The sequence below is a fragment of the Heptranchias perlo genome, chromosome 35, assembly GCF_035084215.1.
Source record: "Heptranchias perlo isolate sHepPer1 chromosome 35, sHepPer1.hap1, whole genome shotgun sequence".
Lineage (NCBI taxonomy): Eukaryota > Metazoa > Chordata > Chondrichthyes > Hexanchiformes > Hexanchidae > Heptranchias > Heptranchias perlo.
In genome coordinates, this window is record NC_090359.1 from 28,353,472 (window position 1) to 28,368,858 (window position 15,387).

Consider the following 15,387-nt stretch of genomic DNA (forward strand, 5'->3'; position numbering starts at 1 on the left):
CTCGGTTCCCTCCTCCAAATCGTTAATATAGATTGTAAAGAGTTGGGGACCCAGCACCGACCCCTGCGGAACACCACTGGTTACTGGTTGCCAGTCCGAGAATGAACCATTTATCCCAACTCTCTGCTTCCTGTTAGATAATCAATCCTCCAACCGTGCCAGAATATTACCCCCAATCCAGTGATTCTTTATCTTGAGCAATAATCTTTTATGTGGCACCTTGTCGAATGCCTTCTGGAAGTCCAAATACACTACATCCACTGGTTCCCCTTTATCCACCCTGTACGTTATGTCCTCAAAGAACTCAAGCAAATTTGTCAGACATGACTTCCCCTTCGTAAAGCCATGCTGACTTTGTCCTATTAAATTATGCTTATCCAAATGTTCCGCTATTGTCTCCTTAATAATAGATTCCAAAATTTTACCCACCACAGATGTTAGACTAACTGGTCTATAATTTCCAGCCTTCTGCCTACTACCCTTTTTAAATAAGATGTTTCCACTTGTGGGGGGAGACCAGAACTCGGGGTCATAAATATAAGATAGTCACTAATAAATCCAATAGGGAATTCAGGAGAAACTTTTTTACCCAGAGAGTGGTGAGAATGTGGAACTCGCTCCCACAAGGAGTGGTCGAGGTGAATAGTGTAGATGGATTTAAGGGGAAGCTGGTTAAACACATGAGGGAGAAAGGAATAGAAGGATATGCTGATAGGGTGAGATGAAGTCGGGAGGGAGGAGCTTGTGTGGAGCATAAACACCAGCACGGACCAGTTGGGCCGTTTGGCCTGTTTATGTGCTGTAGTTTCTATGTAACTCAATGTGATTTCAGGAAGTAGGGCAGATTGAGGGATATAAAGAGTTTTGAAGCCCTGGGAATGAGTTAGAGTTAGAAATAGATTAGTCTTGATTTCAAGTGAGGATACAGCAGGAGGATTATTTGAAACATAGGAACGGGATGAGGCCATTCAGCCCCTCGAGCCTGTTCCGCCATTCAATGAGTTCACGGCTGATCTGTATCTTAACTCCATTTACCCGCCTTGGTTCTGTAACCCTTAATCCCCTTACCCAACAAAAATCTATCAATCTCAGTTTTGAAATTTTCAATTGACCCCCAGCCTCAACAGCTTTTCGGGGGGGGAGAGTTCCAGATTCCCACTCCCCTTTGTGTGAAGAAGTGCTTCCTGACATCACCCTGAACGGCCTAGCTCTAATTTTAAGGTTCTGCCCCCTCGTTCTGGACTCCCCCACCAGAGAAAATAGTTTCTCTCTATCGACCCTATCAAATCCTTTAATCGTCTTAAACACCTCGATTAGATCACCCCTTAATCTTCTACACTCGAGGGAATACAAGCCCAGTCTGTGCAACCTGTCCTCGTAATTTAACCCTTTTAGTCCCAGTATTATTCTGGTGATTCTGCACTGCTCCAAGGCCAATATATCCTTCCTGAGGTGCGGTGCCCAGAACTGAAGGCAGTCTCTCCAGATGAGGTCTAACCCGAGCTTTATATTTGCAGCTTAGGAGAAACAAAAGATGAACCTTCAGACAAGCAACAGCCACCATCACGGCGATGATGCAGCAAGACAAGGAGGGTGTGACGGAGGCTGAAGATGAGAGAAAGATCTCTCAAGATGACAAACTTTTCTTTAATGTCTTCTCCAGGATTGTGAAAGAGGTGCCAAAAGAACCTCTCAGATATGAGAGCAACATTCAAGTCTTGAACAGACACGGGGTTTTCGAGGGCTGTGCTGTTGGGGGGAAAAGAAGGTTTCAGCACAAAATGCGCTTCCTTGTATTTGGCCATCATCTGTTATTTTGTTCAATGCAGTGCAATGTTCCTTTTATAGTTTTCCCTGTTCCAGGCAGTCTAATTGCAGACCCCTATCCCCATTTTGGCTGAGATCCGCTAGCTCATCACAGACTGAAGATTGAAGATAATGCAGCTACTAAATGAGCAATTGGGGGACGACAATTAGATTTCTCCTACTTCGCCTGTCCTTGGTCTACCCTGAAGCAGTTGCACTAATGAAAAAAAGAGACTTGCAGTTATACAGCACCTTTCGCAACCCCAGGACGTCCCAAAGAGCTTTACAGCCCATTAAGTACTTTTTTGAAGTATAGTCACTGCTGTAATGTAGGAAATGTGGTAGCCAATTTGCGCACAACAAGGTCCCACAAACAACATTGAGATAATGACCAGATCATTTGCTTTTAGTGGTGTTGGTTGAGGGATAAATATTGGCCAGAACACCAGGGAGAACTCCCCTGCTCTTCTTCAAAATAGTGGCCATGGGATCTTTTTCATCCATCCAAGAGGACAGAAGAGGCCTCAGTTTAACGTCTCATCAGAAAGTGCAGCACACCCTCAGTACTGACCCTCCGACAGTGCAGCGCTCCCTCAGTACTGGCACTGGGAGTGTCGGCCTGGATTACGTGCTCAAGTCTCTGGAGAGGAGCTCGAACCCACGACCTTCTAACTCAGAGGCGAGAGAGCGACACGCACTGAGCCGCGGTCGGCACTGTGGACGGCTGTGGTTTTACTCACTTTGCGGAAGAGTGCGGTGATGCGATCCCGGGTGTTGTAGAACTTTGAATTGATCCAGATGATACGGATAAGATGGAGGATGTGAGGCAGCTTGTCTGGTATGTCTTTGACCTTCAGTGTGGTCAGCTCTTCGCATGGGACATTGAGTATGGCCAGGAAGCTGAGGTTAGACTGGGCCTGTGCACGTCCATCCTGAATTTAAAAATACAAAGTTCAAAACGATTCAATAACACCAGAAATACTACAAAACACTAGAATTCAAAGGGACTTATACAGCGTCTTTAATGCAGCAAGAATGTCTCAATACACTAGGGACAGCTGGCACCCGGGGGGGCAGCGGGCAGCAAACCCATCACTGCCCTGGCTGACTTCAGTAACTCGGTACAGGCAGGCAATCAATCCACTGGACAATCAATACTACAGTGGGCAGGGTGTATATCCACTGGACTGTCAGTATTACAGTGGGTGGGGTGTTTATCCACTGGACTATCAATATTACAGTGCATAGGGTGCGAATCCACTAGACTATCAATATTACAGTGGACATGGTGTTCATCCACTGGACTATCAATACTACAGTGGGCGGAGTGTTTAACCACTGGACAATCAATACTAAAATGGGTGGGGTGTTTATCCACTGGACTGTCAGTATTACAGCGGGCGGGGTGTTTATCCACTGGACTGTCAGTATTACAGCGGGCGGGGTGTTTATCCACTAGACTGTCAGTATTACAGCGGGCGGGGTGTTTATCCACTGGACTGTCAGTATTACAGCGGGCGGGGTGTTTATCCACTGGACTGTCAGTATTACAGCGGGCGGGGTGTTTATCCACTGGACTGTCAGTATTACAGCGGGCGGGGTGTTTATCCACTGGACTGTCAGTATTACAGCGGGCGGGGTGTTTATCCACTGGACTGTCAGTATTACAGCGGGCGGGGTGTTTATCCACTGGACTGTCAGTATTACAGCGGGCGGGGTGTTTATCCACTGGACCGTCAGTATTACAGAGGGCGGGGTGTTTATCCACTGGACTGTCAGTATTACAGCGGGCGGGGTGTTTATCCACTGGACTGTCAGTATTACAGAGGGCGGGGTGTTTATCCACTGGACTGTCAGTATTACAGAGGGCGGGGTGTTTATCCACTGGACTGTCAGTATTACAGCGGGCGGGGTGTTTATCCTATGGACTGTCATGGGAGCCGAGTGACCTTGATAGAACGATCCGGTTATCCTTGCATAAAGCCTAGCTCAATCACACCTGGATAAGCTTGGCTAGTTTGAGGAAGGGAGAAATGTAGGAGGATTTGGAGAGCTCGAGTATAGACTGGATGTGTTTGACGCCAGTTTTATCCAGCTGAAACCCGATCCCCGACAGGTCATCGCAGCGATTGCGCCAGAATTCAATCTCATCCAGCGGGCCCGAGATCTCCCCCGTCTCCACAGCTTCCTGTGCACTCAGCACATCCTTAATCTGACGAGTCCAGTGAACGACGGCAGCTGAAAATTGAAGTGCACAGGTTAGACACAGAGGCCCCGGCCCACGCTTCCAGTCATTTTCAGTTACCATTGCCTCTCTTTCTCCTAATTTGCTCCCCGTGTCTTCTGCATACGAACAGGAGGAGGCCATTCAGCCCCTCGAGGCTGTTCTGCTCTCTATTAGATCATGGCTGATCTGTACCTCAAGTCCATTTATCCAGCTTTTCTTTAGATCTCTTAATACCGTCACCCAACAAAAATCTATCGACCTCAGTCTCGAAAATTTCAACTGACCCGAGCATCCACAGCCTTTTGCAGGAGAACAGAATTGCAGATTTCCACTACCCTGTGTGTGGAAAAATGCTTCCTGATTTCACTCCTAATTGACTTAGCTCTAATTTTAAGATTATTCCCCCTTGTTCTGGATTCTCCAATAGTTTCTCTCTATCTACCCTATAGAATCCTTTTATCATTTTAAACACCTCAATCAGATCATCCCTCAACCAGCTACACTCAAGGGAATACAAGCCCTCATAATTTGCCTCCATTAGCCCCAGTATCATTCTGGTGAATCTGCGCTGCATCCCCACCAGGGCCAATCTATCCTTCCTGAGGCGCGGTGCCCAGAACTGAACGTTGTCTCTCCAGATGGGGTCTGACCAAGGCTCTGCACAACTGAAGAATGCACCGACTCTCACCGGGTCATGAACCCACAGGCACTGACAACCCTTTAGTACCGCACCCAAGTGGCCATTCTAGGCAGTGGGTACTGGGAGGCTATTCCACCGCCGAGTGTAGCACAGCCAAGCCCCAAGCTGTCCTCACTGGCTATCCACACACTTTCCAGCAGATGTCACCTATTAGCAGTCTGGAGGCAGCTGCCTTTGTTTCCATCCTCCAGCCAAGGAGCACGGAGGCCTATTTGAGCTGTTGTAGGCTAAGATCAGCTAACAGCACAGGCCAGGGGTCAGACCTGGGAATTTGCTGGTTTGTATAATGTGGGACTAAATCAGGTGGATCATCTACTATCACCCCACAGCGCACTGCATTGCCATCTCAGTTAGTATGGTAGTGAATTTTCTCTGACATTTCAGGTTTCAAATTTGGAGACCTGTCACCAAAAGCGCTATTAATTAAACAGTTCTACCGAACATCCAGTGACTAACACTGCTATGGCCAGGCAGAATCGGTCTGTTGTCTGAGGGCACGATCTATTGCTTTGCACACTATACCATGAATTCTGTACGCTATGAATTATCAGCACAGGTACAGCCATTAACCCAGGATGTTGTCTGCAATCGTGTTATCTCACTTCAGTTCTATCAGATATTGTAACTCCCTAATTCTAGCTCTCTCTCTGGAACAGTGCCGAGGGTGCAGAAGAGATTCACCAAGATGCTACCGGGCACGAGAGGTTTTAGTTATGAGGGGAGACTACGGCAGTGAAGATTAAGAGGAGACTTGACAGAAGTGTTCAAAATTATGTGGGGCTTTGATAAGGTCAATCAGGGGAAAACTATTTCCACTGGTTGGTCAATCAGTAACCGGAAGAGAATAAATTTAAGATCATCACCAAAAGAACGAAAGGAGAGTTTATGATGTTTTTTAGATGGAAGGATTGGTTGGACATGGAATGCCTGGCCAGAAACAGTGGTGGAATCAGAATCCATAACAGCTTTTATAAGGGAAGTGGATAAATATTTCAAACAGAAAAACGTAAAGGTTATGGGGAAAGGGCTGGGGAATGGGACTAAGGTGTCAATATTGACTCTGTAATCGATATTAGGACACTGCTTCCCACACCGTTTCTGATCGAGCGCTCCATCGAGTCACATCGAAACTACAGCACAGAAACAGGCCATTCGGCCCAACTGGTTCATGCTGGTGTTTATGCTCCAAACGAGCCTTCTCCCTCCCGACTTCATCTCACCCTATCACCATATCCTTCTATTCCTTTCTCCCTCATGTGCTTATCCAGCTTCCCCTTAAATCCATCTACACTATTCACCTCAACCACTCCTTGTGGGAGCGAGTTCCACATTCTCACCACTCTCTGGGTAAAGAAGTTTCTCCTGAATTCCCTATTGGATTTATTAGTGATTATCTTATATTGATGGCCTCTAGTTCTGGTCTCCCCCACAAGTGGAAACATTTTCTCTACATCTACCCTATCAAACCCTTTCATTATCTTAAAGGCCTCGATCAGGTCACCCCACAGTCTTCTCTTTTCTAGAGAAAAGAGCCCCGGCCTTTCCATGTCTTAACAACCCTCTGCAAAACATCATTTCTCCTAATTGCTTCCTTCTTTTGGTAACATATTTGCCCTCTAGTTACCGACTCACCAACCAGTGGAAATAGTTCTTCCTGATTTATTTGATCAAAACCCCTTTATAATTTTGAACCCCCAATTGTGGACTGACTTCCATTGAAAGCACCACCACCAGTGCCATGTACTGGTTACGGCTCCATCACCGGCAAGTGACCGGTGGTAGTATTAAACAAAGTCTTTTTAACACAACGTGCAAACAGTGTTATGGGGGGGGCGGGGGTGACTGTAAAATAGCCACTGTGACCTTATTTTGACCTCTACTCACTCTCCAGTCTCTGTATAAGCTCTTTGTCCATTGCTGCTTGTTCAGGTGTCAAGTTTAAGCTTTCAAGCGGGATGTAGAGGACTGTATGGCCGTCCAACTTATAGCGAGCATCTGTGGAGAATAACAGAGAAAGAGTAAGACAGCGTCAATACCTTTCATTGGCCCCCAAGGCCACAATGGGTGATGTGGTAGTGGGGCTCTCAGAAATGGAAGGTCCCATTTCCATCCCCAGTCTGTGCTGCTAACTGATCTCACCCAGGGAGGAGTTTGGGTTCCAGGACTGGCCTCAGCACCCCCTGGGGTTCGGGAGGGGGGATATTCTGCTTCAAATCACTATCTCGTGACCCCCAGGGGAAAATGCTCATGTGTGGATGTCTGATGAGGAGAGGATCAGGATCAGGCTCCATGGCGGGCTGACCTGCCAGCATTCACTATCTTACACACGCAGAACGGCCACCGGGGCAAGTTACAGCAGAGTACTTCACACCTGTGGAACATGAATTGAGCCGTCGTGAGACGAGGGGAGGGGGAAAATAATGTTCAACACACGACAAGAGCATCATTCTTCAGCCCTGTCTTTAAATTATAATTGTAAACAATTTTACAACACCAAGTTATAGTCCAGCAATTTTATTTTAAATTCACAAGCTTTCGGAGGCTACCTCCTTCCTCAGGTGAACGATGTGGAATATTTAAATTATAAAGTTTTATAGAAGGGTGCCACATTAACAAAAAGATCTAGGCCATCAGTGCCGGATGCCAAGGGTGATTAGATTCTCCCAATATCATCCCAGTAGAATCGGAAGGGAAACCATTCCACAGCTGCTGTCCCACAACTGCTGGCATCCACAGCAAGGCAGCAATGGCAGAGACGGTACCTCCGACAGTGCAGCGCTCCCTGAGTACTGACCCTCCGACAGTGCAGCGCTCCCTCAGTACTGACCCTCCGACAGTGCAGCGCTCCCTGAGTACTGACCCTCCGACAGTGCAGCGCTCCCTCAGTACTGACCCTCCGACAGTGCAGCACTCCCTCAGTACTGACCCTCCGACAGTGCAGCGCTCCCTCAGTACTAACCCCCCGACAGTGCAGCGCTCCCTCAGTACTGACCCTCCGACAGTGCAGCGCTCCCTCAGTACTGACACTCCGACAGTGCAGCGCTCCCTCAGTACTGACCCTCCGACAGTGCAGCACTCCCTCAGTACTGACCCTCCGACAGTGCAGCACTCCCTCAGTACTGACCCTCCGACAGTGCAGCACTCCCTCAGTACTGACCCTCCGACAGTGCGGCGCTCCCTCAGTACTGACCCTCCGACAGTGCGGCGCTCCCTCAGTACTGACCCTCCGACAGTGCAGCGCTCCCTCAGGACTGCCCCCCGACAGTGCAGCGCTCCCTCAGGACTGACCCTCCGACAGTGCCACGCTCCCTCAGGACTGACCCTCCGACAGTGCAGTGCTCCCTCAGGACTGCCCCTCCGACAGTGCAGCGCTCCCTCAGGACTGCCCTGGGAGTGTCGGCCTGGATTATGTGCTCAAGTCTCTGGAGCAGGGGTCTCAAACCCACAACCTTCCGACTCAGAGGCGACAGTGCTACACACCGAGCCACGGTTGACACCCAGAAGGGTAATGGACAGCCCAACCTGCAATGTCCTTGCTGTTGTGTCGACGAGCAGGTACCTGTAAGGCTGGCGAGGAACTTGTGCAGGTGTGCTGAGAAATGGTTCTTGATGCTCTCGGGCCACAGTCGACTGTCTAAGAACTGAGGAGCGTAGATACCCAGCATGTGCCTTAGCAGGCTCTCCAGGTGCCCGCCCCGGATGCTGCCAAACTGGACAACATGCACAAAGTTCTCCGCATCTATCTCCGCTTTCTCTTTGCGGATGAAGTAGATGAGGTAATCCGTGGGCTGCATGGGAAAAGAGGAAGAAAATTCAGTTGGTCACGGAGCTCATGGAGATAACAGTGGCTTGAGGTGGGGGGACCTTGAGACTGTGCTATGAAGTCATGTTTCCCTGTACTACTTGATTCAGTGAGTGGGCAAAACTGGGGCAGGTGGAGTTCAATGTGGGGACGTGTGAGGTCATCCATGTTGGACCTAAGAAAGAGATCAGAGTATTTTCTAAATGGTGAGAAGCCCGGAACTGTGGAGGAGCAGAGAGATTTAGGGGTCCAAGTACGGAAATCACTAAAAGCTCGTGGACAGGTACAAAAAATAATTAAAAAGGCTAATGGAATGTTGGCCTTTGCCTCAAGGGGGCTGGAATAGAAACGGGTGGAAGTTATGTCACAGGCATATGAAGCTCTGGTTAGACCCCATCTGGAGAGACTGCGTTCAGTTCTGGGCACCGCACCTCAGGAAGGATATATTGGCCTTGGAGGGGGTGCAGCACAGATTCACCAGAATGATACCGAGGCTAAAAGGGTTAAATTACGAGGACAGGTTGCACAGACTGGGCTTGTATTCCCTCGAGTGTAGAAGATTAAGGGGTGATGTAATCGAGGTGTTTAAGATGATTAAAGGAGTTGATAGGGTAGTTAGAGAGAAACTATTTCCTCTGGTGGGGGGAGTCCAGAACAAGGGGGCAGAACCTTAAAATTAGAGCCAGGCCGTTCAGGGGTGATGTCAGGAAGCACTTCTTCACACAAAGGGGAGTGGAAATCTGGAACTCTCTCCCTCAAAAAGCTGTTGAGGCTGGGGGTCAATTGAAAATTTTCAATCTGAGATTGATAGATTTTTGTTGGGTAAGGGGATTAAGGGTTACGGAATCAAGGCGGGTAAATGGAGTTAAGATACAGATCAGCCATGATCTAATTGTATGGCGGAACAGGTTCAAGGGGCTGAATGGCCTCATCCTGTTTCTATGTTCTTATGTTCCTAACCCATCCACTGCGGATGAATAGTGCCTGCCAGAATCAACCCACCATGAGGTATAGAATGAAACGTACCTGTGAAGGTGTGCCAAGGATCACCTGCAGCCCAGCATACTTATCCATGTGCACGGTTAGAACCCTCTGAGTCACATCGTGGACAAAGTCCTCCAGAATGTCATCGTGTTCCTGTGTCCACATTTCAGGCTGGAGATTCTCCAAAACTACCCGGCTTTTGAAGAGGCCTTTCTGCAATAGAAAACATCGGGGTAGGGTTGTTTTCAGGGATTGGAGAATGGGCCATTCCAATGCTAGGACTAAAAAATTTTTCACCCAGAGGGTGGTGGGGCTCTGGAACTCACTGCCCAAAAGCCTCAACTCATTTTAAAAGTACCTGGATGTGCACCTGAAGTGCTGTGACCTGCAGAGCTACCGACCAAGTGCTGGAAAGTGGGATTAGGCTGGATGGCTCATTTTCAGCTGGCGCGGACAAGATGGGCCGAATGGCCTCCTTCTGTGCCCTAAATTTTCTATGATTCTATGATTTAGACTTGGTCCCGGTCCCTGGAATGCCAGCTTGGCTCAGTGGGTAGCACTCTCCTCTCCATGAGTTTGCAGGTTCGAGTCCTGCTTCAGGACTTGAACACATAATCTAGGCTGACATTCCGGTGCACAACTGAGGGAGTGCTACACTGTCACAGGTGCCATCCTCTTGATGTGATGTTGCACAGGGGCTGCTTGTACCTGATCACATGACACTACTCAAATAATATTGTTCTGCTCAACATTCCTCCTCCAAAAAAAACAGATTAACTGGTCGTTCATCATTGCTGTTTGTGGGACGCTGTTGTGCACAAATTGGCTGCCATGTTTGCTTACATAACAATTGCAACCACTCTCTGGGACAATCCCGAGGTTGGTGTTACATAAATACAAGTCCCTTCTTTCAGTGCCAGAGTTCTCAATCGGATCTTTGGCATACACAACCCTTGGGTCACTTATATCATCACGCCTGGAAGTTTTCAAATTTACTTCAGAACAATCATTTTCAAATACAGAAATAAGTCATCAGGTCCAACGAGCCTGTCCCTTTTTTGACTGACTGTGACCTGCCTTGTAACCCTAACCCTCAGACCTAGTCTCTCCAGTAAGGCATCTAAGTGTCTCTTGAACCTATCTGTACTGTCTGGTTTTACCTGGTAACTTATTCCATAACTCAATTAACCTCCAAGTCAAAGGTTGCACCTAACAGCGCTAGAAAACATTAGGACTTGCTCTAAAATCAATGGAAGCAAAGTCTGCGGTGGTGGGGGGGTGGGCACATTCTATTATTCCGTTTTATGCACAGAAATATAAGACTGACATGAGTTCATTTGTTTTCTTATAAATTTCAGCTAGCTTGCTGACATGCAGACTGGCACAGCTAGGCTGTCTGGTCACAGAAAATATGAGGAACATCCCCGTGCACTCCTCCCTCCTTCCCTCTCTCCCTCCTTCCCCCTCTCCCTCCTCTGCCTCCTTGCCTCCTTCCCTCTCTCCCTCCTTCCTTCCCCTTCCTCCTCCTTCCTCCCCACTCTCCCTCCTCCTCCTTCCCCACTTTCCCTCCTCCTCCTTCCCCACTCTCCATCTACCCATTTCTCCTCTCCCTCCACCCTTTCCCGCCTCCCTCCTTCTCCACTCTCCCTCCTTGTCCCCGCCTCCACCATCCCTCCTCCCCTCTCCCTCCCACCGAGTGACTCCGTTTCAAACAGTGAGGGGCCATGACTTCAAATCTGCCTCAAAAGCCACTCCATAGCTCCCAGGCCTCGGAAACCGTATTGCACGTAGGGCAATGCAGACTCCCGGAGTGGCTTAAGAGCAAGGCCTTCCTTGAGGGGACCCCATCTCAGCAAGAAAAATGACACTTTGGAAAAAAAAAGGCCAAAAAATTTGTGGTGAGACTATAATTTCTTCTATAAAGGGAGGGATATGCATTTCAGACCAACAAAACGTGCCCAAGATTTGCCTTTCCCTTCAGTTAATGTATTTACCAGGCTGGTCTCTTCAACTGTCTCTGCCAAATCTGTCTTCAGCTCTTCTTTCAAGTCTGAGTGGGAGAAACACCAATACAAACCAAAGTATGAGACTGAGTATACTCTGCCTTAGATCAGATCAAGGTTTCATTCATTGCGAAAGGGCACAAATCCCGATTAGCGCGGTGTGTTGGTAAACTTAGTGTGTGCACACTGCCTGAAAGGGTGTACAAATGTAAGGAGTCTTACAACACCAGGTTATAGTCCAACAGCTGGACTATAGTTGGACTATAACCTGGTGTTGTAAGACTCCTTACATTTGTCCACCCCAGTCCATCACTGGCATCTCCACATCATGAAAGGGTGTAGAAGGAGATTTTAAACTGAGAGTGAGAGATTTCTGGATTCTAGGGGAATCAAGGGATATGGGGATCGGGCGGGAAGGTGAGGTTGAGGTAGAAGATCAGCCATGATCTTACTGAATGGCGGAGCAGGCTCGAGGGGCGTATGGCCGACTCCTGCTCCTATTTCTTATGTTCTTACGGTCAATAGTAACTTTCAAAAGGGAATTGGATAAATATTTGAAGGGGAAAAATTTGCAGGCCTATGGGGAAAAGGCCGGGGGGCGGGGCAAGTGGGACTAATTGGATAGCTCTATCAAAGAGCCAGCACAGGCGCAGTGGGCCAAATGGCCTCCTTCTACACGGCAAGATTCTATGATGCTCTGATTCTACATGAAGATCCAGGGTATCTTTGTGTGCTCGGTCAGAGCAGCACTCCAGGCGTTATAAAAAGTACACTCGTGTGGATGTCAGGTGAGGATAAAGATCAGGCCCCGCAAACCCCCTCCGCCCGCTAGCACTAACTGTTTAGACTTATGGCCACTTTGGGAAGGCACCAGAAGATCACCAGCGTCCGGTGAACGGTACCCCAGCGAGGAGAGGGCGATGCGAGAAAATTTGCAAAAAAAAAAATGCCATCGCTCTTGCTTCTATTCCAGTCACACAAGTGAAAGGCCACCGCTGGACAGGTGGTGGAAAACACACAGAGTTAATTAACCAGGCCACCCATCGTCACACAGCACAGGCACAACACACTGTGCAGTGTGCTGCCCAACTCCAACGGTGGGAGATGGCCTCTGTTGTTGCACCTCTCCCAGCGCCTGATCGCGAGTGCTGCAGTCACAATACCCGTGGACACATCGCTGCCTCTTCTCTTGGACGATACGCTGGACTCATCAGTGACAGCCTCTGTCACGGTCGTGGAAATGTTGGACGATATTATGGTGGTGGCTGTACTGACGGCTGCGCTGGCTGCCCGTGAAGGACTCAACAGCCCGTCCATTCTTCAGTTTCCTTCTTCCTGGAAGAAAATATTACAAGATATGAGCGTGGATAGTTTCAACCTAGTCCCCAGTACGCACGGGCCCGCATGTATTAAACCGCTCCCTCGACTGGCAAACTCACCAGAGAGGTCACAGGATAGCTGGGGTGGGAAACAGAAAATCTAACTTATGCTGTACCTGCCCTGGGAGTGTTTGATGGGACAGTGTAGAGGGAGCTTTACTCTGTATCTAACCTGTGCTGTACCTGCCTGGGAGTGTTTGATGGGACAGTGTAGAGGGAGCTTTACTCTGTATCTAACCTGTGCTGTACCTGCCTGGGAGTGTTTGATGGGATAGTGTCGAGGGAGCTTTACTCTGTATCTAACCCGTGCTGTACCTGCCCTGGGAGTGTTTGATGGGACAGTGTAGTGTGCTTCATTGGATTTGAGAGAACGATGACGTGCAATTTAGAAAGGGAAAGAACTTGTAATTTCTGTAGCACCTTCAGATGCTCGGGTTGCCCCAAAGCACTTTACAGCCATTTAATTACATTTGAAGTGTAGTCATTGTTGTAACATAGGCAAACACGGCAGCCAATTTATGCACAGAAAGATCCCACAAACAGCGATGTGATAATGGGCAGATAACCTGGTTTTGGTGTTGTTAGCTGAGAGTAAACTTTTGGGCAGCACACCAGAAGAACACCCTGCTCTTCTGAGATTGGGTGGGTTTACCCCTCCTCCCAAACCCCCCCTCCTCCACCCTGGGTTTGGGTAGATTTGGCCCCCACCCCAGGGTTTACTCCCCCAGGATTTCGACAAATTCCCCCCCACCCCTAGGTTTGGACATGTTTACCCCCTCCCGTGGGTTTATTGCGTTCCCCCAGGGTTTACATGGGTTTAGCCCCTCCCTAAGCCTCCCCACAGGTTTACATGGGTTTACCCCCTTCTGCCCCCCCCCGGGTTTAAATGGATTTACCCCCTCCCACCAGGTTTACCCCTTCACCCGGGTTTACCCCCTCTCCCCACCTCAGGTTTACAGGGGTTTCTCCCTTCCTCCAGGGTTCCCCCTCCCCCCGGGTTGACAGGGATTTACACCCTCTCGTCCCGGGTTTCTGCGGGTTTTCCCCAGGGTTTACCCCCTCTGCCCCCCGGGTTTACCCCCTCTCCCCCCCCCCCCGGGTTTACCCCCTCTCCCTCCCCATGTTTACACTCTCTCGGGTACCCGGGTGTACCTGGGTTTACCCCGCTCCCACCTCCCCCGGGTTTCTCCTACCTTCCCCCGAGGGTGTACCCAGGTTTCCCCCCTCTCCCCCCGGGTGCACCAGGGTTTCTCCTGCCTCCCCCCCTGGGTGTACCCCCCAGGGTGTACCCACCGCCCTCTGGGTGTACCCCGGTTTCTCTCCCCCTCACCCCCCGGCTGTACCCTGGTTTTCTCCCCCCCGGCTGTACCCCGCTTTTCTGCCCCCTCTCCCCCCGGCTGTACCCCGGTTTTCTGCCCCCTCTCCCCCCGGCTGTACCCCGGTTTTCTGCCCCCTCTCCCCCGGCTGTACCCCGGTTTTCTGCCCCCTCTCCCCCCGGCTGTACCCCGGTTTTCTGCCCCCTCTCCCCCCGGCTGTACCCCGGTTTTCCCCCTCCCCCGGGCTGTACCGCAGTTTCCCCTCTCTCCCCCTCCTGTACCCCGGTTTCCCCTCTCCCCCTCCTGTACCCCGGTTTTCTCTCCCCTCTCCCTCCTGTCTGTACCCGGGTTTTCCCCCCCGGGCTGTACCCCGGTTTCCCCTCTCCCCCCGGGCTGTACCGCAGTTTCCCCTCTCTCCCCCTCCTGTACCCCGGTTTTTTCTCCCCTCTCACTCCTGTCTGTAGCCCGGTTTCCCCTCTCTCCCCCTGGCTGTACCCCGGTTTTTCCCCCTCTCCCCCCGGGCTGTACCCCGGGTTTCCCCCCCTCTCCCCCGGGGCTGTACCCCGGGTTTCCCCCCCTCTCCCCCGGGCTGTACCCCGGTTTTCCCCCCTCTCCCCCCGGGGCTGTACCCCGGTTTCCCGGTTTTTCCCCCCGCGCTGTACCCCGGTTTTTACCCCCTCTCCCCCCGGGGCTGTACCCCGGTTTTTTTCCCCCTCTCCCCCCGGGGCTGTACCCCGGTTTTTTCCCCCCTCTCCCCCCGGGCTGTACCCCGGTTTTTTCCCCCCTCTCCCCCCGGGCTGTACCCCGGTTTTTACCCCCTCTCCCCCGGGCTGTACCCCGGTTTTTTCCCCCTCTCCCCCCGGGCTGTACCCCGGTTTTTCCCCCCTCTCCCCCCGGGCTGTACCCCGGTTTTTACCCCCTCTCCCCCCGGGGCTGTACCCCGGTTTTTTCCCCCCTCTCCCCCCGGGCTGTACCCCGGTTTTTTCCCCCTCTCCCCCCGGGGCTGTACCCCGGCTTTTCCCCCCTCTCCCCCGGGGCTGTACTCCGGTTTTTTCCCCCCTCTCCCCCCGGGGCTGTACCCCGGCTTTTCCCCCCTCTCCCCCCGGGCTGTACCCCGGTTTTTCCCCCCCGGGGCTGTACCCCGGTTTCCCCCCCTCTCCCCCCGGGCTG

At 50.7% G+C, this 15,387-nt stretch overlaps 1 protein-coding gene across 1 annotated transcript in view; it reads right to left on the reverse strand.

The window, feature by feature from the left end:
- dnah2 (dynein, axonemal, heavy chain 2) overlaps positions 1–12,851 on the reverse strand; it is a 174,476-nt gene extending 161,625 nt beyond the window's left edge. Inside the window, exons 1-7 of the mRNA XM_067972290.1 lie at positions 12,686–12,851; positions 11,514–11,569; positions 9,562–9,732; positions 8,293–8,521; positions 6,618–6,728; positions 3,806–4,044; positions 2,547–2,738 (exon numbers count right to left, since the gene is read on the reverse strand). Of these exons, the coding sequence (XP_067828391.1) occupies positions 2,547–2,738; positions 3,806–4,044; positions 6,618–6,728; positions 8,293–8,521; positions 9,562–9,732; positions 11,514–11,569; positions 12,686–12,839 (1,152 nt within the window). The 5' untranslated portion in view covers positions 12,840–12,851. The remainder of the gene's footprint in view (positions 1–2,546; positions 2,739–3,805; positions 4,045–6,617; positions 6,729–8,292; positions 8,522–9,561; positions 9,733–11,513; positions 11,570–12,685) is intronic.
- Positions 12,852–15,387: the final 2,536 nt, after the last annotated feature.